General features: G+C 40.9%; 1 protein-coding gene across 1 annotated transcript in view; it reads right to left on the bottom strand.

Moving 5' to 3' along the window:
- Positions 1-6,872: 6,872 nt before the first annotated feature.
- Positions 6,873-27,038, bottom strand: part of LOC132816960 (serine/threonine-protein kinase Nek5-like) — a 47,608-nt gene continuing 27,442 nt past the window's right edge. The window contains exons 11-19 of the mRNA XM_060826985.1: positions 25,779-25,954; positions 25,103-25,181; positions 24,891-24,998; positions 24,238-24,321; positions 21,072-21,158; positions 14,946-15,026; positions 12,923-12,985; positions 12,210-12,351; positions 6,873-6,904 (exon numbers count right to left, since the gene is read on the bottom strand). Of these exons, the coding sequence (XP_060682968.1) occupies positions 6,873-6,904; positions 12,210-12,351; positions 12,923-12,985; positions 14,946-15,026; positions 21,072-21,158; positions 24,238-24,321; positions 24,891-24,998; positions 25,103-25,181; positions 25,779-25,954 (852 nt within the window). The remainder of the gene's footprint in view (positions 6,905-12,209; positions 12,352-12,922; positions 12,986-14,945; positions 15,027-21,071; positions 21,159-24,237; positions 24,322-24,890; positions 24,999-25,102; positions 25,182-25,778; positions 25,955-27,038) is intronic.

Genomic DNA, 27,038 nt, shown 5'->3' with positions numbered 1-27,038 from the left:
AGCTTTATACTCTGTACAATTGCCACCTGTTGTAAGGGAGGCCAAGGTGTTGGCGGGCTGTGGCAGCCACCACAATAGTGGTAGAAAGGTGCACCACCCTGGTTGTGCTTGAATATCCATGCACTTTTTTTGTTCCTCATTCGGTCTCCCTGTTGTTAAATTCAGCAGCAACTCAACATTTTACAGCTTCAATGAAAACTGGCTATGAGATCATTCATAGCATGCCAACCTGACACTCCAGTGTGCCCCTGCTTTAAATCCGGCCATTCTTCTCCCTGTCCTACAGAGCTCCCCCTCAGACGACCATGACTGTGGGCACACAGTCCGAGAGGTTGTGACCTCATGGCCAGACCTTTCTGAAACCCCGTTAGACAATCCGGATCTCATTCTTTTCACGGATGGCTCCTCTTTCTGTCCCCTGATCATCAGATGCAAGCAGGCTATGCAATCTGCACCCCCTTTTGTGACCTAGAGGCTGCTGCGCTAGCAGAAGAAACTTTGCCTCAGGCAGACAACTCTTTGCTCTCACCAGAGCATATATTCTTGCCAATAAGCAGTCTGTTAACATTTACACTGGCTCCCGAAAGGCCTTTCGGTCATCCATGATTTCAGTGCCCACTGGCAACATAGAGGTTTCATTACTTCCTCTGGCAAACCCTTACAGCATACCCACCTCCTTAATAATCTTTTACAGGCCATCCTGCTCCCTTCCGCTATCACCATCATCAAATGCACCACACACACCACCGGTGATAACCCGATTTCACAGGGCAACGCTAGAGCCGATCACGGCACCGGTCAAGCTGCAGTGGCCCCCACAATACACATCCCTCAGGCCCTAAAAATAGTCAAGGAAAATAACTGCTTAGATTTAGTCGAGGGTATATGAGACGCACAACAGCACGCTTCGCCAGCTGAAAAAGATAGCTGGTCACGCATAGGCGCCTGCGGGAGTTGCATTTTGGGACTCCTGTTACACCTAGATAGGTGAATTATAGGCCGCAAATCCTTCTTGCATGTCCTCGCCTGAGCTGCTCATGGCATCGGACATGCAGGAAAAAGAGGGATGATGCATGCAGTACAACAACAGTAGTCTGCGCCAGGTTTTGCTGCAGCGGTTCAGGCCTTAATAGGCCTCCAAAATAACAATGCCAGGGCTGTGGCCAAGTTCGATCTCCTGCCGGCTCTTAATGGCCCTTTTAACCTCGTTCAGATTGATTTTGTGCGTATGCCCCCCAGGCAAGGTTTTAAGTGCATATTGGTGCGGATTGACATGTTTTCCAAGTGGATCGAGATTTTCACCACGAGAAAAGATGATGCTAGAACTGTAAATAAATGTGTCATGAAGGATGTGATCCTTAGTTTCGGCGTCCTAGAGAGCTTCAACAGCGATAGGGATACACATTTTACCTCAGAAGCCTGGAAATATCACATTCCATATCAACCCCAGTCCTCAGGGATGGTGGAACAGATGAATGGAACCCTTAAGAACACTCTGACAAAGATCACGCAAGACACAGGTCTACCGTGGCCTGAGGCCTTACCCCTAGCTCTTTACACCATATGGAGCCAGGTCAGTAGAACAATAGGACTGACCCCATTTGAGGTCCTAATGGGGCAGCTGATGTCAACTGGGACTTGACCTCCCAAATTCCCGGTGGGTGTGGCACTCCTTTTTGACGCATGAGACCCTGCTAGATTATGTTAAAGCCCTAAGCAAAATGATTGCCCATAACCAGGCTCTGGTCAAGGAGGCCATCCCCACCCCCAGTAATGACCCGATGAATCCCTTCTGCCCTGGGGATTATGTTCTGATCAAATCGTTTGAAAAGACTTCTCTTTCTCCTCAGTGGAATGGCCCGTTCCTTGACTGCAGTCAAGATTAAAGGAAGACCTGAGTGGACACACACCACACGCTGGAAGAAGGCCCCATCACCAGAGGAACCCGAAGAGAAAGCCACGGAAGTACCTTTCGCCTGCCTGCTGCAAAATGTCAGAAATAGTCCCTGTGCTCCTCATCACCCTGCTCACATTAATAGAGAACAGGGGATCTAGCAGCCTTGAAACACAGCATTGTATCAAGCGGGAGCTGCATATTAACACTTTTCTGCACATGATGCAGGCCAATAATTATTCCCACTACTGGGTGTGTGCCCATTTTCCTGTCCACTCTAAGGGAGGCATCCCCTGATGGCTATCCCACTTAACATCACTGAGACAGTCGAATGGTGGTTCGGTCAGACCCAGCCAGCCAGTGTGATGGTTCAGGCTCCCTGTGCCCCTTGCCACAACAAAACTGTAAGGTATACCTGGGAGACCGCAGGGTACCACCTGCACACATTCAAGCCGCGTACAATCTTTTGCACATTCCCCTGCCCTGTTCCTTACCAACACCACTCTCTAAGGTGTTCCACAGGGTACTAGCTGCCTCAAAAGCAGCTTGTAGAGGGGTTGGAAGGCACAATCCAGCACGTGCTCCTATTCTCTGCACCTCACCCCTTCTGGCAAATATCCCAGCCTTGAAAATATTCTGGATGTAGGTTTGCTTGCTGAGCTGGAAGGTTCATTTTCAGACGTTTCATCACCACACTAGATAACATCTTTAGTGAGCCTCCAGACAAAACAGTGCTGGTGCTTCCTGCTTTCTATTTATATGTTTGGTTTTCCTTGGGTTGGTGATGTCATTTCATGTGGTGACATCATTTCCTATGGTGAAGTCATTTCCTGTTCTTTTTCTCAGGGGGTGGTAAATGGGATCCAAGCCAATGTGTTTGTTGATAGAGTTCCGGTTGGAATGCCATGCTTCTAGGAATTCTCATGTGTGTCTCTGTTTGCCTTGTCCTAGAATGGATGTGTTGTCCCAGTCAAAGTGGTGTCCTTCCTTATCTGTATGTAAGGTTACTAGTGAGAGAGAGTCACTAGTTGTTTTGTGGCTAGTTGATGTTCATGTATCCTAGTGGCTTGTTTTCTGCCTGTTGGTCCAATGTAGTGTTTGTTACAGTTCTTGCATGGCATTTGTAAATGTTTTGTAACATTTGTTATTGTTTGTTTTGTAAACATTTCCTGACTTATTTTGTTTTAAATGATTCGGCACAAGACTTATTTCCCCAACAATCAAAATTGTAAACACAAGTATCCTAACTTGAACAAGGACAAGGAATATACAGGTTTTGAGATTTTCGCATGAACACATAGGTTCATGGAAAGGTACTCTGCCGTCATGTGTGCTAGGTTATCTAACTTTATAGAGGAGAAAGTGAGGTCTGCAGATGCTGGAGATCAGAGCTGAAAATGTGTTGCTGGAAAAGCGCAGCAGGTCAGGCAGCATCCAAGGAAAAGGAAATTCGACGTTTCGGGCATAAGCCCTTCATCAGGAATGAGGAAAGTGTGTCCAGCAGGCTAAGATAAAAGGTAGGGAGGAGGGACTTGGGGGAGGGGCGATGGAAATGTGGAAGGAGGTCAAGGTGAGGGTGATAGGCTGGAGTGGGGTGGGGGCGGAGAGGTCAGGAAGAAGATTGCAGGTTAGGAAGGCGCTATCTAACTTTATAGCAAGCAATGGTCAAATCCTATGGGTAAGTACACTTATCTGGCCTGTATATCATCATGTTGAAGGGCTTTAGCCCGAAACGTCGAATTTCCTGTTCCTTGGATGCTGCCTGACCTGCTGCACTTTAACCAGCAACACATTTTCAGCTCTGTATATCATCAACCAACCATCACACAAGATGACAACTCAGATACTGCAAATATCACACCAGACAACAATCAGACAACATACCACACTTCTTCAACAAATCTGTGATGACAGGTAGCACTGAGGGAAGCCACAACACCAAGTTATGATAACCTTATAAGAACCAGATCTGGTCACTTCACATGCCCAACAAGGTATTATTTGGTTGTATAGAGACAATGAATCTGTATGCATCCTTGTAAATGTTGTCACAAAGCTGATCCTTTTTTCTAAAAGCTGTTCCTTTTGTCAAGAATATTGTGTCCTTGGTTTTTTCTAGAGTGGTCATAAACAGTCTGGGCTCCGAATTTGCTGGGTTTGGTACAGAAATGAAAGGGTATTGGGAGATCTTTTTGTTTATATGTAAACAGATGAGTCTTTAGGCCAAAGCTTATGCCTTTGTAGAAGTAACCTGTAAAAATCAAGGGGGCATGGCCTGCTTTCTAGCTGAGCAGTTCAGTTCAGAACTTTAGTTAAGAGTTCAGCAGTGGGCAGTGTGGAAACAGGCTGCTAGATTCTCTCTCCTTCTGCCCTTCTAACTTCAACCTGGAAGCCTCTGTTTCATTTTTTGCTCGGTGTTTAAAGGGTTTGTTCATAGGGACTGTTGTGTATATTTGGAACAACATAATTAAGTCTAGTTTGGGATAGAATGAGTTCTGTGGGTATTCTATATTCTGTTCTTTGTGTTTCATTGTGTAATTTTTTGTGAATAAATTTTTGTCTGTTTTAAAATCTAGTAGTCAACCTGACTAATTATCTCTGGGCAATTTTCACTGTACAGTTCCCGAAACAAATTGCAAAGTTATGGTCTGGGGCTGCCTGCTTAAGAATGTTTTGAGTGGTCTGGCCTAGTCCATAACAGACTGGGGGCTCTTTGCAGGATTTTAAACAGCGAGTGGTAGGTGCTAGTGTCTTTATTTCGGGTGCAAATGTGTTGCTGGTCAAAGCACAGCAGGCCAGGCAGCATCTCAGGAATAGAGAATTCGACGTTTCGAGCATAAGCCCTTCATCAGGAATAAGAGAGAGAGCCTTGTAGAGGGAGGAAGAGAGCTTCTTCAAGGAAGGCATCCTTGTAAGAGGATTCGCAGTAGGTTAAAATCTGATTTTAACCTACTGCGAATCCTCTTACAAGGATGCCTTCCTTGAAGAAGCTCTCTTCCTCCCTCTACAAGGCTCTCTCTCTTATTCCTGATGAAGGGCTTATGCTCGAAACGTCGAATTCTCTATTCCTGAGATGCTGCCTGGCCTGCTGTGCTTTGACCAGCAACACATTTGCAGCTGTGATCTCCAGCATCTGCAGACCTCTTTATTTCGGGTGTTGGTTTGGTTGGGTAGACAAAGCTTGGGATAGTGATGGCTCTTTCAGTCACTAACAGTTTTATGGAGGTGGACGAGGTGAACTTAGCAGTTTTGCAAAAGGTGATTAAGGCCAAGCTGCAGAAATTAGCAGACAAGCTAGGGTTGGAGCTGCTTCGTTCTGTGTGGAAGGGGGTGATAAGTTACAGCAGTAGCTCAGCATTTAAACTTGCTAGAAACACCATCAGAATCTATACAGATGGCAAAAATTTAACTGGAATTGAAGCGGCTTGAGTTAGAGGCGAGAGATAAGGAAAGGGCAGCAGAATTGAAACAGTTTGAGTTACGACTAAAAGCAGAAGAGAGGGAAAAAGAGAGAGCATTTGAACTCAAAAACTGACACTTAAAAAGGAAAGTCAGCTTAAAAGACTGGAGATAAAGGCTGAGGGTAACCTTAGTGTGGAAGAGCAGAGTGTTAAAACAGCAAGGTTAGCAGTTGCAGTGGCTGATGATAATGAGCTGGTCCATAAAACATGGTTTGGCTTCCAGAATCAATTCCAGTCCATGAGGGATTGAAACTGGGGCAAAGAGAAATCCTCATGTGGAAAGGGAAAGGTAGATCTCAGTGAATATCATACGGATAACTTACCACACGGTAAAAAGGAAACCGTTGAAGGGGATAACGAAGGTAAAAAGCTCCGGTGTTTTCGTTGTAACAAAGTATATCACATGAAATCACAGTGTTGGTTGGCTAGGAGAAAACCAGATGAAGAAAAACAGGACAAGCCTGGAAGTTTTGTTGACATGGTAACAGAAAGTCCAATGGAAGCTAGAAATGGAAGCTTAATCAAAGCTTGATTAAGGAGAAAGTGCCTGATTTGCTTAAAAAAAAATACCTGCAAAGGTAAAGTTTATTCACATAGGCGAGGAGTTGCAGGTAAAGAGGTTACAATATTAAGGGACACAGGATCTTCTCAGTCTGTGATGCTGACTGAAGAGGAGATATGTATTCCTGAAGGATTATTACCAGTAAGGTATGGTAACAGGAATTCATGGTGAATCAAAAAGAGCTCAATTATATAAAGTGAGGCTAGAGAGTACAGAGAAGAGTGCAGAATTTGTGGTAGGAGTACTGGACAAGCTCTCAGCTCTAGGAATACAATTTGTCCTTGCAAATGATACAACTGATCCACCAGGAAGTGTGCTGCCTACTTTAGTTGAAAGGCTAGTGGAGATGCAGGCAACTGAAGAAATTTATTCAGGAATCTTCCCTGACTGTGCAGTAATGAGATCACAGAGTCATAAGTTGAAGCAGGAGAAATCAAAAGGCACAGATAAGGAAGCTGAAGGAGCATTATCAGAAACTTCCTTTGATCAGATAAGTGGGACAGAATAGGCGCAAATAGGTAAACATGCAAGTATCTTTAGCTCTGCTAAGTTTATTGAGTTACACCAGAAAGATGAGAACTTAAAGCAGTTATAGCAAATGGAATACACATGGGCAGAGGGTAAATGCATCCCTGTGTGTTATTACTTAACAAATGATGTCTTAATGAGGAAATGGAGACCATCACATATTCAAGTAGGTGAGAAATGGGCAGAAGTTCATCAAATTGTGTTGCTAGTAGGGTATCGAGAGGAGATGCTGCGAGTGGCATATCAGCTACCACTTGGAGGTCATTTAGGGGTGAGGCCAAATTACAAAAATGTTTTTACTGGCCTGGACTACACAAGGATGTAGCTGAATTTTGCCAGACGTGTCACACATGTCAGCTAATCGGAAAGCCACAGGCAGTAATAAAACCTGCATCTTTAATACCTATTTCAGCATTTGAGGAACCTTTCACAAGAGTTTTGACTGATTGCGTAGGACCCCTACCTCAAACAAAAAGTGAGAGTAAGTATTTATTAACAATAATGGATGTGTCGACTAGATTTCCCGAGGCATTTCCATTGTGCAATATCATGCATAAAAGGGTTGTAGAAGAATTATTTAAATTTTTTACTCGATACGGACTGCTAACAGCGATACAGTCAGATCAAGGATCAAACTTCACATCCAAACTATTCAAGGAGGTTATGTATAGCTTGGGAATAACACAATTTAATCTACTGCGTACCATCCAGAATCACAGAGAGTGCTAGAGAAATGGCATCAAACACTAAAGACCATATTGAGGACCTATAGTCAGGACCACACAGATGATTGGGTTAAGGGAGTTTTTTATGCACTTTTTGTGACCAGAGATGCACCAAATGAATCAACCTAATTCAGTCCATTTGAATTAATTTTGGAGCATGAAATAAGAGGACCGTTAAAATTGATTAAGGAGAAATTAATAACTCAGAATTCAGAGACCACACATTTGGACTATGTGTCAAATTTTACAGAACGATTAAATAGAGTTGGGGAGTTGGCTAGACAGCGTTTAAAAGTATCGCATAATCGTAGAATGAAACAGGAAGCAGATAAGAAATCACAAATGCGCAATTTTGCCATTGGGGATAACGTATTGGTGTTACTTCCAGTAATAGGTGTACCTTTAGAAGCAAGGTTTAATGGACCCTATCAAATTGAGAGGAAATTGATTGTGGAAAACTACCTGATAGGGACTCCAGACTGGAAGAAATCTCATAGTTGTCATGTGAATATGCTCAAAAGGCATTTTGACAGGGAAGAAAAGTAAAAGGCGAAGATGTTAATGATTACAACACAGAAGTAAGAACCACATTCAGAGGGTTTGAATTGGACATTCCTCAAATCAAATTGGACAACAAGGAAGTTGTCAAAAATTGGGATAAATTATTGAGTTACCTTTCACAAGGAAACCAAAATGACCTGAAAGAGTTATTACTATCACCATCATGTGGGGAGATATGGAGAAAAAAACTGGGGAGTACTAACCTAATTATGCATGATATAGATATAGGAGATGCTGTTCCAATTAAGCACCATCCTTATTGGCATAACCTTCTAAAGTTGGCACAGGGAGATCCAAGATGGCGGCGACTCAGCAAGTCTGAGTTTACAGAGCTCTTCCCAAAACCTGGGTAAAGTGAGTTACTCACCCCCACCACACTTACCAAACCACCCAAAAACAATTTCTAACCTTAATTAGCTGTTTATTATTATATTTAAGCAGTTTAATATTAAGTGGATAATGAGTAAACCAAAGGGACCCCGCAGCTCTCAGAAAACAAAGACCCCTCCCCCACCCTCCTCTCCTCCTCCGGCTGCAGCTGATGTAAAAACAGGCCTTGAAGAGATGATTGCCAGGCTGGAAACGACACTCGTCAATTTCATCGCAGAATCCAGACAGAGATGGAATGCATTCGAAGAAAAGCTGCAGAAACATAGCCAGGCTCTCGAGGAATTACAGGGTCGAGTGAAGGGGGCGGAGCTAAAGGCCACGACCTCCGAGGCTGCAGCACAAACAGCTGCAGAACAGGTGCGAGCTCTGGAGCAGAGAGTCCGGGCCTTTGAAATCTACATGGATGACCTGGATAATAGAAATCGGAGAAAGAATATCCGTCTTCTGGGCCTCCCTGAACAAGAAGAGAAGGGACAGTTAGTAGTATTTCTGGAGCGATGGTTGCCCCAGCTTTTAAAGCTGGGGGCTGAAACTGACCGGGTAAGGGTGGAGTGGGCCTACCGGGTCGCAGTACGCGGATCTGGCCCAAACCAGCGCCCACGCCCGGTCCTGTTCCGGCTGCAGAGTTATAGGGAGAGGCAGATACTCCTGGATGCCTCCAGAAATCTTGGAAAGGATCCTAAAGCTATGATTCATGAAGGATCCAAGATTATGTTATTTCAGGACTTCTCCCCGGCTTTGGCACGAAGGAGGAAGGCGTTTGATGAGGTGAAGAAATGTCTAAGGAACTTAAATATTCAATACACCTTACGCTACCCAGCGACGTTATGCTTTACCCACGAAGGATCCGAGTATAATTTTAGATCACCAGAAGAGGCTAAGGAACTTTTAGACTCGTTTAAATAAATCGTAAGAGACAATTTATGTTGGCTTGCCTCTTCCACACTCCGTGGGGAGAAGTGGATACTTTACTCTACTTTACTTTTGCTTCTGGGAGCAGGGTTGTCTTCCTTTGCTATTTTATGTTATTATACTTAACTGTAATTTGTTGGAGTTGTAATTTTATAGTTATGTGTGTTTGTACGTGGCATTGATGCTATCAGATATACTCAGGTATGGGTGGGGAGGGGTGGGGGTGGGGCGCTCACTGTTAACTCTAGCTCGGTATTATATCTAAATCCTATTAAGGAGCGCCCGGGTCAAGGGTGGGACACTGTTTGGGAGAGGATATGGTGGACCTTTAGAAAGGAAGTAAGGCCCCCTGAGAACAAGGGGGAGGATCTCCATTCAAACATGTTTTTTTTTGTTCTTATTGTTTGGAAATAGTTTCCTTTTTATTATACTGTTATGAGTGTATTAGAGAACATTTTCTCTTGTTTGAAGGATGTAAGTGACTCAACTATACACTCTGGATAATTGTGGATTAGATTAGTCGTTAACTGAGTTTCATTGTTTTTCTTTCTTCTTTAGTATCATTCCTTTGAATTTTGATGATTATATATTTAAGATCTATTTTTATATTAATGTTTGTGCTTGAAAGTTTTGTTTATTTTTGTAAATCTGTCAAAATATTAAATTTCTAATAAAAATATCTTTAAAAAAAAAGTTGGCACAGGTTCAGAAGGAGATAGAATGCATGCTCCAAGACAGCATAATCAAAGTGAGTTACAGTGACTGGACCACGCCCATAGTCATGGTGCCAAAGCTAGATGGTACCCAACGGTTATATGTGGACTATCACAAAGTTAATGCCGTTACAAAGACTGATACAGAAGGTCTGTGTCAAAAAAGTGGGACAAGCAGCTTATATTTCTAAGTTGGACTTGTTCAGAGAATACTGGCAGGTACCTCTGTTAGAGAGAGCAAAGGCAATTTCAGCTTTTGTAATGCCAAATGAACTGTGTCATTTCAAAGTCATGCCATTTGGTATGAAAAACGCTCCAGCCACATTTCAAAGACTAAATAATAGGGTAAATGCCAGTTTACACAACTGTCTGGTGTATATTGATGACCTGGCGATTTTTAGTCATTCACGGAAGGAACATTTACAACATTTATCGGACTTGTTCGATCGACTTCAAAAGGCAGGCTTGGTGGCAAAATTGAAAGTATTGGGGAATTTCCCATATCATCAATGAATAGAGCAGTACTATAGTTCCTGGGATTGAGTGGATTTTACCAAAGGTTTGTGCCAAATTTTAGCCGTGTGGCTGCTCCACTCACTGAATTGTTAAAAAAGGGCAAGAAGTTTCAGTCAACAGCAGAATGTCAAAAGGCATTTGACAGCCTAAAAACTGTGTTAACCACTGCCCCAATATGGGCCACACCATATTACATGAAGCCTTTCAAAGTGGCTATCGATGCCAGTGATGTGGGCGTTGGTGCAGTGCTCCTACAGGAGCATACAAGGGGATCGAAAGACCTATTTTTCCAGGAAGTTTAATGTTCAGCAACAGAAATATTCTATGGTGAAGAAAGAGACTTTGAGCTTGGTGTTGGCATTACCTCATTTCAGTGTTTATATTACCAGCAACACATCTGAGACAATTATATACACTCATAATAACCCATTGACATTCGTGGAGAAATTTAAGAACAGAAATACCAGACTGTTTCAATGTTGTTGCAGCCATTCAACTTGACAAGTGTGCATGTGGCAGGTTGTGAAAACGTGATTGCTGATGTGTTATTGAGACTCGAATGAGATATGGAGGCGTTCCGTGGCGGGTGTGCCATTGCCTGAATTCGAATGTGGTTGTGCATGTTTACCTGTGTGTAGTCAGTGTAATGTACATGTGTGTTTTAGAGTACAAACCATTTTTTTTTTGTTTTGAGGGGTTTTAAAAATGAAGCCATCTTTGGATATTGAGGTGTCACAAAGCTGGTCCTTTTTTCTAAAAGCTGTTCCTTTCTCAAGGATACTATGTCCTTGGTTTTTTCCAGGAGGGGTCGTAAACCCAGACAATTCCGGCTCCAAATTGAGAGATGAAAGAGTATTGGGAGGTCTTTTTGTTTATACGTAAACAGATAAGACGTTAGGCCAAAGCGTTTATGTTTGTAGAAAGGGGCGTGGCCTGCTCTCCAGCTGAGCAGTTCAGTTCAGAACTTTAGTTAAGAGTTCAGCAATGGGGCATTAGTGCTCTCTCCTTCTGCCCTTCTAACTTTGAGCTGTAAACCTCTGTTTCATTTTTTGCTCTGTGTTTAAGTTGGTTTGTTGTATATATTTGGAATAGCATAATTAAGTTTAGTTTGGGATAGTCTGAGTTCTGTGGGTATTCCATATTTGTTCTTTGTGTTTCATTGTGTAATTTTGTGATTAAATTTTCGTCTTTGTTAAAACCTGGCAGTCAACCTGGCTAACTTACTCTGGGTAATTTTCACTGTACACTAACTGAAACAAATTGCAAAGTTACAGTCTGGGCTGTCTGCTTAAGAGTGTTTTGAATGGTCTGGCCTAGTCCATAACAATGTTATCAAAAAAGGATTCACCTTCTTCAAAGGGAAAATTTTGTATCTGGGTGTGGATTCCAGATTGGACAGGCCTGTACCTTTAAAACAGCCACAAGACATCATAACAAGTGGCATTCTGGTATAAAGATACTGATCTGACCTTCAGTAGTTCTCTCTGTGTAATGGAGTAAGTCATTTACACATGTGTAATGTACAGTAACATCAGCAAGCACAGAGGCTATACTATGTGTGCATGTCTGTGATGTGCAGCCCTGTGAATATTTATTGCTATAAATAAATTTTAAAGAATAAATGCTTCTTGAAATAACTAAGATATTTGATTCCAGAAGAACTCAATGTATGCGATATACATTGCAAATGTTAACATAGAAAATCACAAATCTGTATCAGTTTCTGTGACCAAAACACATTCTAGATTACACCTTTCAATGTAAAAAAATATACTAATTGAAAACCAAAATAATGTAGATATTAATCTGATGCACAGATCATTTGTACAGAGTTGAATGCAAAATCAAAGTTGAGATTTCTGACAGGTACTGTATAGATAATCATCAGTAAAGCATATCTTAATACAGCAAAAATTTAAAGGGCATATGGTAAAGTTTTCTACATACCTTCCATTTGAGAGGATGTTGCTTCCAACGTTTTGTTTGCAAGATCTTCAAGAATATTTCCTGCCTCAGTGAACTGCCATTTCTTCTGTTTAAGGATTTCTCCTTGTTCGTGCGTCAGTGTTTTATTTAACATGTCCAGTTTCTAAAACATAACGGCATTTGTTGTGCTAATTCGTCATGAAAATTAACAGAAGCATTTATCTTTAGTTCAATCTTAAGACAACATTAGAACTTTGGTGTCGGGACCAACTTTAAATCATCATTGTTTTCAATGATGATTTATTATAGTAGTTTTACTGGCAGTATTTGTATTAGTTTGCTTTCTGTATACGCCCTGCCTTCATCAAGCAGTGCTTTCAGTCAATTGTAAGTGACTCTGAAATTCTCTCCAGGAACAGTGCACTTCCGGCTGCTCAAAGCCTATTCCATCAATGATTTCTGCCTCCCTCCTTATCTGTGAAACACTCTGAGATGTAATTTAATTTAACTTAATTGTGGGATGCTCTTCAGAGGGTCAGTGTGGACTCGATGGGCTGAATGGCCTGCCTCCACACTGTAGGGATTCTATGGATTAAGGACATCAGATAAATGCAAATTATTATACCTCTGTGCTTGCTAATGTAATTTGCATTTCAGCTGAGCAACAAAATGATTTCAAAATTCTGATCCAAAATATTTTTATCTTTAGAAAACATTCCAGTAGTTAAACTCACCTCCTCTTGCTGGGAATCTTCATGAGTCAACTCTTCATCCAACATTATCTCAAATTTTATTCCCTGATTTTGGAAAAGAAAAGCTTGTTTAGAATAATACACATATGACAGATTTTAGTTTATTCAGTTCCAAAAGACCATACCGATGATCCAATCCAATATAATGTGGAGGTGCAGGTGTTAGACTGAGGTGGACAAAGTTAAAAATCATGCTTTCGGAGCCCTGCTCCTTTATCAGGTAGTTCTGAAAGTTTGTACTTCCAAATAAACTTGTTGGACTATAATCTGGTGTTGTGTGATTTTTAACACTGTAATAATGACATACTCCAAATAATTCACAGCAAACATTAACACACTTATACAGAACCCCTGATGTAATGTCTAAAGGACAGCACCAATAGTATTATTTTACTTATATGTAAGAATAGAAATATGTTAGTCTGTCAAAAACACAGGAAGTATAAACATAAAAATTCCTGCTCACAGAGTGCACTTATGATCTAGTTGAACCTTTACAATTCACAGATCTCAGAGTTTAAACTTATCAGTCACTTAACTGAGGAACCTGACTGAAATTATAGTATTCTAATAGTTTTCTGCCATTGTGCTCTGAATAAATGAGTATGAATAGGTGGGAATAGGGGTGGTCAAGGAATCAGGGTGAACAGAGGTATACTGCATTTTGCTTTATCTATATATGTTAACAAAATATAATTAAGTTATTATAAAGCTGTTTCAGATAGGTCTGGTAACTGGATTTGGGGTGGCATGATGGCTCAGTGGTTAGCACCGCTGCCTCACAGCAGCAGGGACCCAGGTTCGATTCCAGCCTTGGGTGACTGTCTGTGTGGAGTTTGTACACTCTCCCCGTGTTTGCGTGGGTTTTCTCCAATTGCTCTAGTTTCCTCCCACAGTCCAAAGATGTGCCAGTCAGGTGAACTGGCCATGCTAAATTGCCCATAGTGTTAGGTGCATTAGTCAGAGGGAAATGGATCTGGACGGGTTACTCTTCAGAGTATCGGTGTGGACTGCTTAGGCTGAAGGGCCTGTTTCCACATTGTGGGGAATCTAATCTATGGTCAGCTTGATTTTGGTTGGCTCAGTGGTTAGCATTGCTGTCTCACAGCACCAGGGTCCCCAGGTTCGATTCCAGCCTTGGGTAACTGTCTGTGTGAAGTTTGCACATTCTCCCTGTGTCTGTGTGGGTTTCCTCCCACAGTCCAAAGATGTGCCAGTCAGGTGAACTGGCCATGCTAAATTGCCCATAGTGCTAGATGCATCAATCAGAGGTAAATGGGTCTGGGTGGGTTACTCTTTGGAGGGTCAGTGTGGACTGGTTGGGCCAAAGGGCCTGTTTCCACACTGTAGGGAATCTAATCTAATCTAATCTTAATGTGTTATACAATAAACTTGATCAAAACTGTTTCATTCATACATGCTAGAGCTTTTATTAAAGAAAGCATCCATATCATCGCCATTTTCTTCATGACCTTCATGACAAATGCTCTTACAAAATATGTGAAAATTTAAAATTAATACTCTTCATCTTTCAAAACTGTTTTTCTTCTCCATGAAGATCTCAAGGTATAAATCACACCTTATACGTTGCATAGCCATTTAACAATAGCTGCATCAAATGTCACATGCTTTAATTAACTTGCTCTAGTCTGTACTTTAACTTCCCCATAACCTGCTCCATTGTACCTCAGCATCATTTTATTAATTGATGAATTTTTAAATGTTGGAACATGCATAAAAACTGCACATATACATACCTAAAAAGACTTACTTTTAAAAAATTTACATTTAGCTTTAGTTATTCCAATGCTATCTCATATTAATGCATTTTATGAACATTTGATGCTTTGTCACATGTGAATTATTCAGTTAGATGGATGGCAGGATATTAACTGTATCCCACAGCTTTTCACAATTTTTCAGTCACATACTTAGTGATACAAAACATTTGTGTATGGTTATGACAATTATGGGGCACTTTTAATCTGAGGGGAACCACCATTACCTTAACTTTGTGTTTGAGCTCCAGTGCTTTCTTTTCCATTTGGTGCTGCAATCTCATTTGCTTCAGATCTTCCTCAATGACCTATCAATTAATTAAAAATAATGTATAATGAAATAAATGAATTCAACAAAAGTTTCAATATGGAGGATACCTCACCAGTGATACTGCGCAGCCAAATAGTTTGTACTTCTATAGAGATTTCATACTATAAACTATTTAAATGTGCCAAGAAGTTTGTTATTCCACTGGTCAGGAAAAAAAATTGCTCTTCGATAAGAACTGTTATGAATTTGAATGTGTGTACTGTGCCTTTAAGAGAGAGTGAAAACTGTTTTGCATTGAGAGCTTACAAGCACCTGTCATATGACTAGCAGTGTACTGGAAATTTGAAAATATGTAACATTTGGTTGTGAAATAGATACCTGAGTTGGTTGCTATTTTGACAACAATTCAAATTTAACCAATCAGCTTAAATTATGCCCAAGGAACCTAAAACCCAATCGAGTTTGAATTTGTTTTTGCCAACATCGAACGAATGAGACAATCCGATATTGGGGTATAAAAAACAGGCAGTTTGAAAGTCAGACAGAGCAACTGCAATCGAGGGAGTGACTGCCATTGAGAAAGATTGCCATTCAAAAACTCTATCAAGGGTATCTTTATCATATGAAACACCTTTGCAGTAAAAGACAAAACTACCCAGGGAGATTTGCAGCCAAAAGAGGAAAGATACTGACAACTTCAGCTGCTATATGGTTTTGAAATAAAGTTGATGTAATTTTAATAAGTGCTTTTTTATATATATAGGAAGGATGGCTCAGTGGTTAGCACTGCTGCCTCACCATGCCAGGGGCCCGGGTTTGATTCCTGCCTCGGGCAGTTGTCTGTATGGAGTTTGCACATTCTCCCCGAGTCTGCATGGGCTTCTCCCACAATCCAAAGATATGCAGGTCAGGTGAATTGGCCATGCTAAATTGCTCATAGTATGTTAGGTGCATTAGTCAGCGGTAAATATAGGGTATGGGAGTGGGTCTGGGTGAGTTACTCTTCGGAGGATCAGTGTGGACTTGTTGCACCAAAGGGCTTGCTTCCATACTGTAGGGAATCTAATCTAATATTGTTATAGAGTTGGAGGCAGATAATAGGCAGCCAAGAGAAAGGGAACTGAGAGTTGTGAATAGTTATTGCTTAAAGTTCACTTATAGAGATATGGAATAAATTGATATTATTTTCTTTAAATAGTGGAATTCTCTGTCACTCATACTTTAACAGATTACTTTAACAGGCAAGGTGAGCCTTTCTGGGTGTTTGGTTTAATTAACAGAAGAGTTCACCACCATGTCATAACATTACAACATTACACAATGGTATTCAGGTGATAATTCTCTGCATCTGACTTCATATGTAAATTTAGCTCTATTCTCTATATATTTTATTGTTCCCTGAATTTGTCAGTTTTGAAAGTGATTTGTCCTTATAATAAGTGGAACTTTTAATACTTCATTCATTTCAATTTTTTTTTCGTTTTTAACATGACTCCTTTATAATTGTTTAGAAGCAGTTTAGAGAAGGTTTACTCTACTCATTCATGGAATGAAGGGTTTATATTATGAGGAAATATGAGGCAGGTTAAACCTGTATAGCTTTGAAATTTAGAAAACCTGGAGGTGCTCTTACTGGAGCATATAAAATCTGAGAGGACTGGATTCAGCATATACCAGGAAAATGTTCTTCTTTTAGCGAGACTAATACATAGTTCAATAAGAGGTCTCATTATGAAGCACAGAAACAGAGAAACACGAGTAGGTCATTTAGCCCTTTGAGCATGCTCTGCCATTCAATGTGATCATAGCTGATCATCCAACTCAGTATAATGTTCCTGCTCTCTCCTCATATTCTTTGATGTCTTTCTTCATTCAATGTTTTGGCCCAAACTCTGTTCAGTGATAGAGAATTCCACAGGCTCACAACTCTGGGTGAAGAAATTTCTCCTCATCTCAGTCTTAAATGGATGACCCCAGATCCTTTGACAGTGACCCCTGGTTTTAGATTCCCAGTCAACTGGAACAATATTTCTGCATTTACCCTGTGTAGTTCTGTTAGAATTTTATAGGTAACAATAAGATCCCCCTTTATTCCTCTAAACTCCAGTGAACATAGTCCTAATCAAACCTTTTTCTCTGCATTTGTCATCAGGAATCAGTCTATTCAACCTTCACTGCACTCCCTTCATAGCCAGAACATCCTTCTCCAGGTAAGGAGACTAAATATTCCAGGTGCAGTCTCACCAGGTCCTATATAATTGTGTCAAGTCATTCCCTGGTCCTCTACTCAAAACCTCTCACTATGAACGCCAATATACAATTTGCCTTCTTCACTGTCTGCTGCACTTGCTACTTACTTTCAGCAATTGCTGTATGACGACATCCAAACCTTGTTTCCTTTTTCAATCAATCATCATTCAGATAATAATCTTCCTTCCTGCTTTTGCTATCAAAGTGTATAACCTCACATTTATCCACATTACATTTCATCATAAGAATGTGGAATTTTCTTTCTCAGCACATAATTGAGGTTGAGTCTTTAAGTTTATTCAGGATTGAGTTATTTAGGCTTTGGATAGACAAGAGGATCAAGGATTTTGAAGGGTAGACAGGAAAGTGGAGTTGAGGTCACAAACAGAGCAGCTGTGGCCACACTGAATATACTGTTAAAAGGGATACTACTCTGAGGTCCTATTTCCTGGACCAGGCCAGACCCCCTCAAAACATTTTAAGGAAGTGGCCAGACCCTAACTTTGCTAGTTGTTTTAAGCAGGTGTAATACAGATATTCCAGGAGGCATGCTGTTGGTCCAACCACATAGTTTAAAGAAAACGGAATTTATTTACAAGCTTGCCAAATGAAACACAAACAAAAGAGAACAGAATACTGAATAACATAACTTATCCAAAACCCAACAGGTCATCCCACCCTAACGATGTTCCAAATACTTGTAACAATCCCCATAAAGTCCCCTTAACACAAAAGGAAAAAAAAATCACAGAGGGTCCTACAGGAGAATCATAGAAATGTACAGCACGGAAACAGACCCTTCGGTCCAACTCGTCCATGCTGACCAGATATCCCAACTTGCAATTCTGTTCTCCTTCCTATTGGAAGGATGTTGTGAAACTTGAAAGGGTTCAGAAAACATTTACAAGGATGTTGCCAGGGTTGGAGGATTTGAGCTGTTGGGAGAGGCTGATTACGGCTGGGGCTGTTTTCCCTGATGCGTCAGAGGCTGAGGGGTGACCTTATAAAGGTTTATAAAATCATAAGGGGCATAGCTCAGATAAATAGACAAAGTCTTTTTCCTGGGTTGGGGGAGTCTTGAACTAGAAGGCATAGGTTTAAGGTAAGAGGGGAAAGATATAAAAGGGTTCTAAGGGGTAACTTTTTCACGCAGAAGATGGTGCCTGTGTGGAATGAGCTGCCAGAGGAAGTGATGGAAGCTGGTACAACTACAACATTTAAAAGAAATCTAGATGGGTATATGAAAAGAAAGGGTTTGGAGGGATATGGGCTGGGTGCTGGCAGTTTCACAACATTCTTCCAATAGGAAGGAGAGCAGAATTGCATGCAATATTCCAAAAGATGTCAGAGAGAGTGAGAGGACTAGCATGAAAATGCTTCATTGGGACCAACAGCTTTTTGTTTTAACTGACTGCCAAAACCAAATCAAACCAGAGAAAAGCTGAGCTGGGAGCACAGGCCACTCCCCTTTCATTGTATGTGATTTTTTAAAACTCAAAAGCGTTTTTCTTGAGGCAGTATCTGTTAGCTATAATCAAATTGGCCCTAAAGTCCTTCAATGTAGACTTTTTGGAATCTGTGTCTTTTACGACCACTCTGAAAAAATCCCAAGGACAGCATAACCTTGTTAAAGAAGTAGCATCATCACACTGTGTCCCTTTTAAGATGCAGAGATAATAAGTGTCATTTCTATACAAGCGAATGTCACTAATATTTTCACCTAAAAGCTTGGAACAAATAATACAGAGAGTGTTTTTGCAAGTTTACATTCCTGGTAGAATTAACAATCAAAATAAATACCATGTACCTTTCAGGTTTGTCCTGAGGTGAGAACTGCTTTCACAACTTCTAGCCACAAATTCATATCAGCCTGCAGGAACTGAATCACCAGTACCCACTTTGTAAACATGACATCTTTCCCACATGAGATGTGGGCATTGCTGGCTAGGCTAGCATTTGTACACATTCTTTCTTGCACTTGAGAAGATAGGGGTGAGCTGCCTTCTTGTACCACTGCAGCCCATGGGGGCTAAGAACAGCCACAATGTCATTTGAATGGGTGTTACAGCAAATGAAGGCAACAGTGATATAGCGCCAAGTCAGGTATGTGGCTTGGAGGAGAAGTTTCAGGTTGTGGCATTCCCATCCGTCTGCTGTCCTGGTCCTTCCTGGCAGTAAAGGTTGTGGATTTGGAAGGTACTGTCAAAGGAGTAAACCGGACTGCTGTTCTCCAAGAAGCTGGCTTAACACAAGAGGGGGGGTGGAGTGGGGGGGGGGGGGGGGGGGGGAGAATGGCTGTCTGTGCCACCTCTGCTCACATCTCAAGAATGAACATGTTTATTTTAAAAATCAACCTTGCATACGATAGAATGTGGAATCATATCTTAATGTTGTTCTGAAGTAAAGCATCAATTAAAATGGACAGTTCAACCTTTAAAGATACATTGCAAACCTTCAGATATTCATCTCACTGCTGCAACAAAAATCAATGCACAGGGAATAATGCAATGCACAAACTATCTTTGTGACTTGATGCACATATTGATGAGGAGATGCCCTGAGCAGAAGTATGGCACTTTAGTATCAGAGAACAAGAAAAACTGGTCCACCTCTCCTCCACTCCAAACACCTCTCCACACCCCTATGGCACCTTCCCATGCAATCACAGCAGGTGTAATACCTGCCCATTTATTTCCCCCTCTCACTATCCAAAGCCCCAGACTCACCTTCCAGGTGAAGCAGCAATTTACCTTCACCACTCAATGTAGTCTATTGTATTCACTGTTCACAATATGATATCCTCTACACTGGGGAGATCAAACACAGACTGGGTGACTGCTTTGCAGAACACCCATGTTCTGTCCATAAACATGACCCTGAGTTTCCAGTTGCCAGCCACTTCAACATGCCACCATATTCCGCTGCCAACATTTCTGTCACAAGCCTGCTGTAGCGCTCCAGCAAACCTCAGTGCATGATCAAAGAACAGCATCGCATTTTCTGCTTGGGGACCCTGTAGCTTCTAGGACTCTATGTTGAGCTCAATAACCTGATTCTGTCCCTTCATGTATTTTACCCAGCCCCACAACTGGGTCTTGCCATGACATGGGTTGCTTTCAGCATAGCCAACCCATAGTTTCCTACTTTAGCTTTCCTTATCATTTATTCAGTTTCTGTTCTGTCCTCACCTATCATCAATAATCCTCTCGTCTGCCTACTCCTTTCATATGTCTCTCTTTCTCTCTCTCTTTCCCCCTGGGCTCCATTTCCACCTATCTGCTTACATCTCCTCCCCAACCCCCAATCTCTTCTTTTGCATAAATACCACATTTTCCTAGGTGTGATCAGTTTTGAGCCACTGTACTCACAACATTAACTCTGCTTTCTTCCCACGGATGCTGCCAGACTGCTGTGTTCACCAGCAATTTCTGTTTTTGTGTGGCATTACATATTTTTGAGGTCAGTGTGCCTTTAAGAGACATGCCCATGATGTCATCATTGTATCACAGTATGTGACCTGAGGGTAGAAATGTTTCATCTTCCATCTTACCTTGAATCACTTGAAGCATAACATGCTACTGAAAGCATGCTCCTTTGTCATAATCCACTAGCTTAATATTAGACAAAACACTTAGGTGTCTGAAAAAGGAAATATTTATACACAATAGCTAGTTGTCATACATGTTGTTTGGATTCTTTAACAGCATGATATTCAAGCCCAGATTTTTATATTATGAGGGTTAACATAAGCATTGCTACATTGGGCAAAATACCCAGTTGGAGGCAATATCATATCATTATTTATACCATTTGTGATAGTAAGCTGTAGTACCTGATGAGGCTGTTTGTCTTTGTTTTGTCCCTGAAGCTCAGTCACTTTTTCAATATGGTATGTCTCAGCTAATATACCAGGATGATTCTAGGACACATGCGCAAAAAAAAGCACAAAAGCCATATGTTCATTAGTTATATCTTCTCACCAGTTTGAAAATATCTGGCTGCAACAGGAGCAATGCACATTATTTCTATTTACATTGAGAGTTTTAAAGATGGATTCAACCACTACATTTCACAAATGTTAATATTCTGATCTCAAAAGTACCTCATAATTTGGCAAGTGTTTTTATAGGCAGAGTAAGACTGTACTTTTTCCTGAACCACCTTCAATGGTGTTACAAGGTGTAGGCAGTTTAACAAATAGGTTTGCAAAGCATGTGCCCAAGACCCTCATCCAAATATGATTAAATTCCCCGCGCAAAAAAGCACATGATTCATTTAAGCCTGATGGTTTGCAGTAGAATTCATGTTGTTATTAATGAAGTTCATAAAAATCGTACAGGCCCTTTCTCATCCAGCATTTTACTCCATTTTATTTAGCTTTAATAGATTGAAAGAGGAAATGTGCATGGGGCGGCACGGTGGCTCAGTGTTTAGCAGAGACATAGATTTGATTACAACCTCAGGTGACTGTCTGTGTGGAGTTTACACATTCTCCCCGTGTCTGCGTGGGTTTTCTCCCACAATCCAAAGATATGCTAGTTAAGTGAACTGGCTGTGCTAAATTGCCTGTAGTGTTCAGGGATGTGTAGGTTAGGTCAAAGGTAATTATAGGGTAGGGGAATGGGTCTGGGTGGGTTGCTCTTCACAGGGTCAGTGTGGATTTGTTGAGCTGAAGGGCCTGTTTCCACATTGTTGGGATTCTATGATCTATTCGGTAATTCAACGGTTTTGAATGTCCTTAAAGGACCCCAAGAATTATTCATGTGGCTCTCTTTCTCAGCACATGGACATATAAGTTAGGAAAAAGAGTAAGCCATTCAGATCCTACAGCCTGCTCTGCCATTCAATAAGGTCACGGCTGATGTCGTTGTGGCCTTAACTCCACACTCCCAATACAATTTGAGTCATTCAAGAGCTTGAATTTCTGCTTTAGATATATTCAATGACTGTGCTGCAACTACTCTTTCAGAAAGTTTCCAAAACACTGAGAAAATAATCTCCTTATCTCAATTTTAAAGTATTTCTAGTTTCTCCCACAGGAGGAAATATCCTTTCAGCATCCATCCTGTCACGTCCTCTCAAGATATCTCAAAAAGATCACTTTTTTATTCCTCTAAACTCCAATGGATACAGGCCCAGCTGAATTTGTACGTGGTAACAGAGATCAGCAGAAGAGGAGAAATTAATGAATGAAGAAGGAAGGCAGCAAAATTCTGAAACAACAGATGTAGAAAGCACTGTCGGAATATAAAAAAGAACCACAAAAAAGCATAGAATGAAAAATATATTCAATTCAGTATAGTAACTATATAAAGTCACCATAGTATTATTGAAACCTCGCACTGCACTCTCAGAGACAGGCAACTGGTGATAGTAGCGAGGGCTACTACACATCAGGCAAGCAGAGAGGTCAAGAAGGAGAGAGCTCCATGTCGGTGACTTTTGCAGTCAGACACTCCATGTCTGGCCTGTCCAGAATTCATCTATTAGAAGAAAGTGGGACAAAGTCCACTCATCAGAAGAGGAGCATTACAGGTCAAGATACAATCCTTTTTTTAATGTGAGTTTCTGCCATATATCAGGTTCTCCACTGGGAAAGCTCCCAAACCCATTTTGACAAATACGTGTCTATGGTAAATGAGGAGGTGCCAGGTAATGGGTGGTCTTCCAGATGCACAAGAAGGTAGGTTAGTAGTTAGAGGAGGTGATTAGGGTGCCAGAAAGGTGAAGGGGTTGGGTGCCAGGTGTGGGTGTGGAGATTGGGTGGGCAGGTGAAGTGGGTTTGGGAGTGGGGGATGGTCAGCAGGTGGGTGAATGTTGGTTTGAGATGGGAATGTTGGGGGTGGAATGATGTCAAGTCCTGAGGGATGGGCCAATGTCAGGGTGGGGGAGGGAGGGGGGCATCAGGCCAGGTGAGAAGTCAGGGTGGGAGCGGTCTGATGGGAGGGGACCAGAATGTGCACTGTCAGTTTGGACCTGGACACTGGTGGGAGAGACCAGAAGAGTGGTCTTGCAGTTGGATATTTGGAGTTGAGGGTGCCAGTTCTGTTTGATGAGAGCTTGTTGGGTTGGATTAGGCTGGGAACAGAATGGAAGCTGTGCCAGATGGGTGATGGGCTAGCAATGCCAGAGGTCATGGGAGGTCAAGCTAGGGGTTGTCAGTGATTGATAGTAGTCTGGATGGTGGGCTTCAGGTCCAGAGTGTCAGGCCAGAAGTGGGTAAGGTGTCGTGTATAGCCCGGGTTTGGGGGTATGTTGGGGCAATGGGGTCAGGTCTGGGAAAGGAGTGAGTCTGGCATGCTAGGGTGTCCGGTCATCTAAGTCAGGGGTCATGAAATAGGGGATTGGTTGGGTGTCACTGATTGTTCAAAGGTTCATTTTAACAGCGATAGACTAAGTTTTTAGTCCTTTCCTGAGGAACTATTAAGCTTAACTGGGTCAGAACACTTGAAATTTTCTGGCTGTTAGGGGCCTTCTCACAGGATTTCAATTGGAAAGAAATTGTCCATTTGAATTTCCAATTTCCTGCCAATTCACTCAGAATCAGACCCGTATATTCAGGTCCTGCTTCTGAAATCTGGCCAGTTTGAGTGTTGCTCAATAGTAAGACTATAAATGTAAATGTGGCTGGATAACAGCTGTAACCCACGTGTAAAGGCAGAAAACAAAATTACTTCAAGACGCTCTTGTGGTGCAATTGTAGTGTCCCTATTTTGGACCAGGAGATCTGGGCTTAAGTCCCATCAGCCTTAGAGGTGTAGAATAATGTCTCTGCACTGGTCAATTACAAAATATCCAAAAGGTTTCACTAATTACAATCAATGATGTGATTAGGATCATGGGCACTAACTTGTGTCTTACTATCCTGTGACACAATATATTGGCATTTCAATTTATGTCATTAAGCTAGTGCTCTATGGTTGACCATGATCTCTACAATAATTAGAAAGTGTCACATCAATGTTGTGTATGTCCAACTAGTTCCATTTCTGTCATACCTCTTTTATTTCCATTTTTCCCTTAAGTTCTTTCACTTCATGCTGATATTGCTGCCTTATTTCCTTCAGTCGCTGACAATATTCCTAGCAAATAAAAAAGTTAATGTTTTGCAAAAACATCTCTTCTCATTTAGGTGCAAAAGATATATTTTCAGATTGGGTGAGCAGACTATGTCCTTTCTGGAAAATGTAAATTAAGTTAAATAATTTTGACTCTTCAAAATATGAAATATTATGACTGGATTCCAGCTTGACTCAGGATAAGACTAAGTCACTGAAAATGGTGAATTGGCAATGGTGAGAAGAAAAGCCATCTCTGACTGGTCTTACATCTACTGCTGGTAGCTTGAGCCTTGAAATGGTATTGGAAGGATAGTAAAGTCTAATATCTGGGTTTGAGGAATGCCAGGGCTGTTGAGTCAAAATCCTGGAACTTCCCTCCTAACATCGCTGTGCATGTCCCTACACTCTCAAGACTGCAGGAATTCAAGCAGGCCAGGTCACCATTGCCTTCTGAAGGGCAATTAGAGATGGGCAATAAATGTTCAACCAGCCAGTGATGCTTACACCTCATGAAAGAACGATAAAATAATTCTCTGCTTTACTCCGTCTTTAGCTAAAGTAAATCTGTTTTAAAGCATCAAGTAATTTACCTCATCTGCTGCTCCTTTTTTCCTAGCTTGCTGCTTAGCACTTTGTCTAGCCTGTACATCTGGAGTTGGAGTATATTCATAATGGTCTGATGAGCGAGGACGTATTCCCTGTGGAACATATACAACAAACCCAGGTGACAAAAATTCTTTTGATTAAATAGTATAAACAAAGACAACTTGATTATGATTAAACTTTCAATGCAGCCACTGACCAGTTGTTTTTCTGCTTTTATCTTATATTCTTGTGCTTCCAATTTTCTCTGAATGTATTCTTCATGCACAGCATATGGCCTGAAATGAACAATGATGTTTACTAAGATTTCACAGGTACTGGTCTTCATTGTTACTTGCTCTCTCTAACCTCAATAAAATAACATTATCTTCATTTCAACGTTAATCAAATTAATTTTGTCACAATCTGTGTATTGTTTACCTCTACAAATATTCTTCACTGAAATTAGTATGATGTATAATAAAAGTCAAAGTAGCAGGCCACACTTCACTGAATGGTATAACAATGCTTCTTACCCACCACTACCAATTCCCTGAGTTACTCATTTCCCAAGGACAGGGAGATAAAACTCTGAGGGTCATTTCTGAACCCAAGTGTTAGTTTCAAAACAAGTTTCTCCCTAACATTAATCAAATGGACTGAGACCAATTATTTTGCGAAAATGTTGGCAAGCTTATCATTCATTAGGAATCTGCTGAAAATGATCAAAACATTTATACATCTATATTTATAATTGACAGTTGTATGCAATTGGTGTCTAATACATAAAAACTACGTTAAAAATGTTTGCTTCCAAAATGCAGTATAGTATTAATCGACAAAAACACCTTGCACTTTTTTTATGAATACAATAAGAATAGAATTCAGATGATTACCAATGGAGTGGATCATGATTCAATTTCTGTCTGTAATCTTCAATTTGGTTGTTATAATGAGGCACAGGTGGAGGTATGAGGTCGTTTGGTCTTCTCTCCATGTGATCTAGATAACCATGATAGTGTTCATACCGGCCTTCGATCCTGGGCGCTGCAGCCAACTGATTGCTAATTTGCTAAAGAAAGTATTTTATAAAATTGGAAACTGTTTTTATGGATTTTATTTTTAAATGATGTCTGTATTCCATGTTCAGTATATAGATAGATCTGAAACAACTAAAATTACCCATTTCTCAATAGCAGGAAATAATCTTTGTTGAACTTCCATTTGAAACAGACCATGATGAAGTTTTTGGTTTATTATGATGGTAAGCAGCATAGATTACACCCCACACCCCAGAGAACACATAACAAAGTGTCCTTTTGGATGTAATGTTCTCAAACAGGAGTGAAAAAACTAAATATCACATACAATAAATTTTCATTGAAGTGTAAAACTGTTCTTGTCTATCATAGCAACCATTTTGCCTCCACCATGATCCATACATAGCAATGAAATGAATGATTTGATCATAATAGTTTGGAATGTGAACCAGGATAATGTCAGCGTTTCCTCCTCCTCAAGTAATGGCATGGACAGGTAAACATTCAACTAACATTTCTAATATTGCAATTTATTTTATTGCTTGAATTTATCAGAACACAGTTACATCCAAAGGTTAACATCTATTCCAAAGGATGATATATCTGACAGGTGCTGTAACTTTAGCTGTAATATATCTTTTGTAATCTTTTGTATTTTTATGTACACATAAAAGTCAAGGTTAGTGTCAATCATGCAAAGTTTTATTCTGGTATCTGACTTGTCCAGTATTAACATCAACCGAGATTGTAACACAGTGCGGCACCATATGGAATCAAGAATCCTTACACTTAAAAGAGATCCTTGAATCCTTAAAGAAATGGGTAGGTGGAGATATTGGGCACCAGAACATGAGCTGCTGTGAACTATATTACATGAGCTGGAATTTTAAAATAGTTTTGTTTATTTTAAGACTTTACTAGGAGTAGAAAATGGATTATTTGAAATCTCTTACCGAATCTAAACCCTGAGGCACCATGTCCCAGTGGTTAGCAGTGCTGCCTCACAGCACCTGGGATCTGGGTTTGATCCCACCCTTGGGTGACTGTCCATGTGGAATTTGCGTGTTTTCCCTGTGGCTGTGTGGATTTCCACCCACAATCCAAAGATGCGCAGGT

The sequence above is a fragment of the Hemiscyllium ocellatum genome, chromosome 6 (genome assembly GCF_020745735.1).
Source record: "Hemiscyllium ocellatum isolate sHemOce1 chromosome 6, sHemOce1.pat.X.cur, whole genome shotgun sequence".
In the NCBI taxonomy this organism is placed as follows: domain Eukaryota; kingdom Metazoa; phylum Chordata; class Chondrichthyes; order Orectolobiformes; family Hemiscylliidae; genus Hemiscyllium; species Hemiscyllium ocellatum.
The sequence above is the reverse complement of the archived record's forward strand: the minus strand, read 5'-3'. Positions and strand labels throughout refer to the sequence as shown.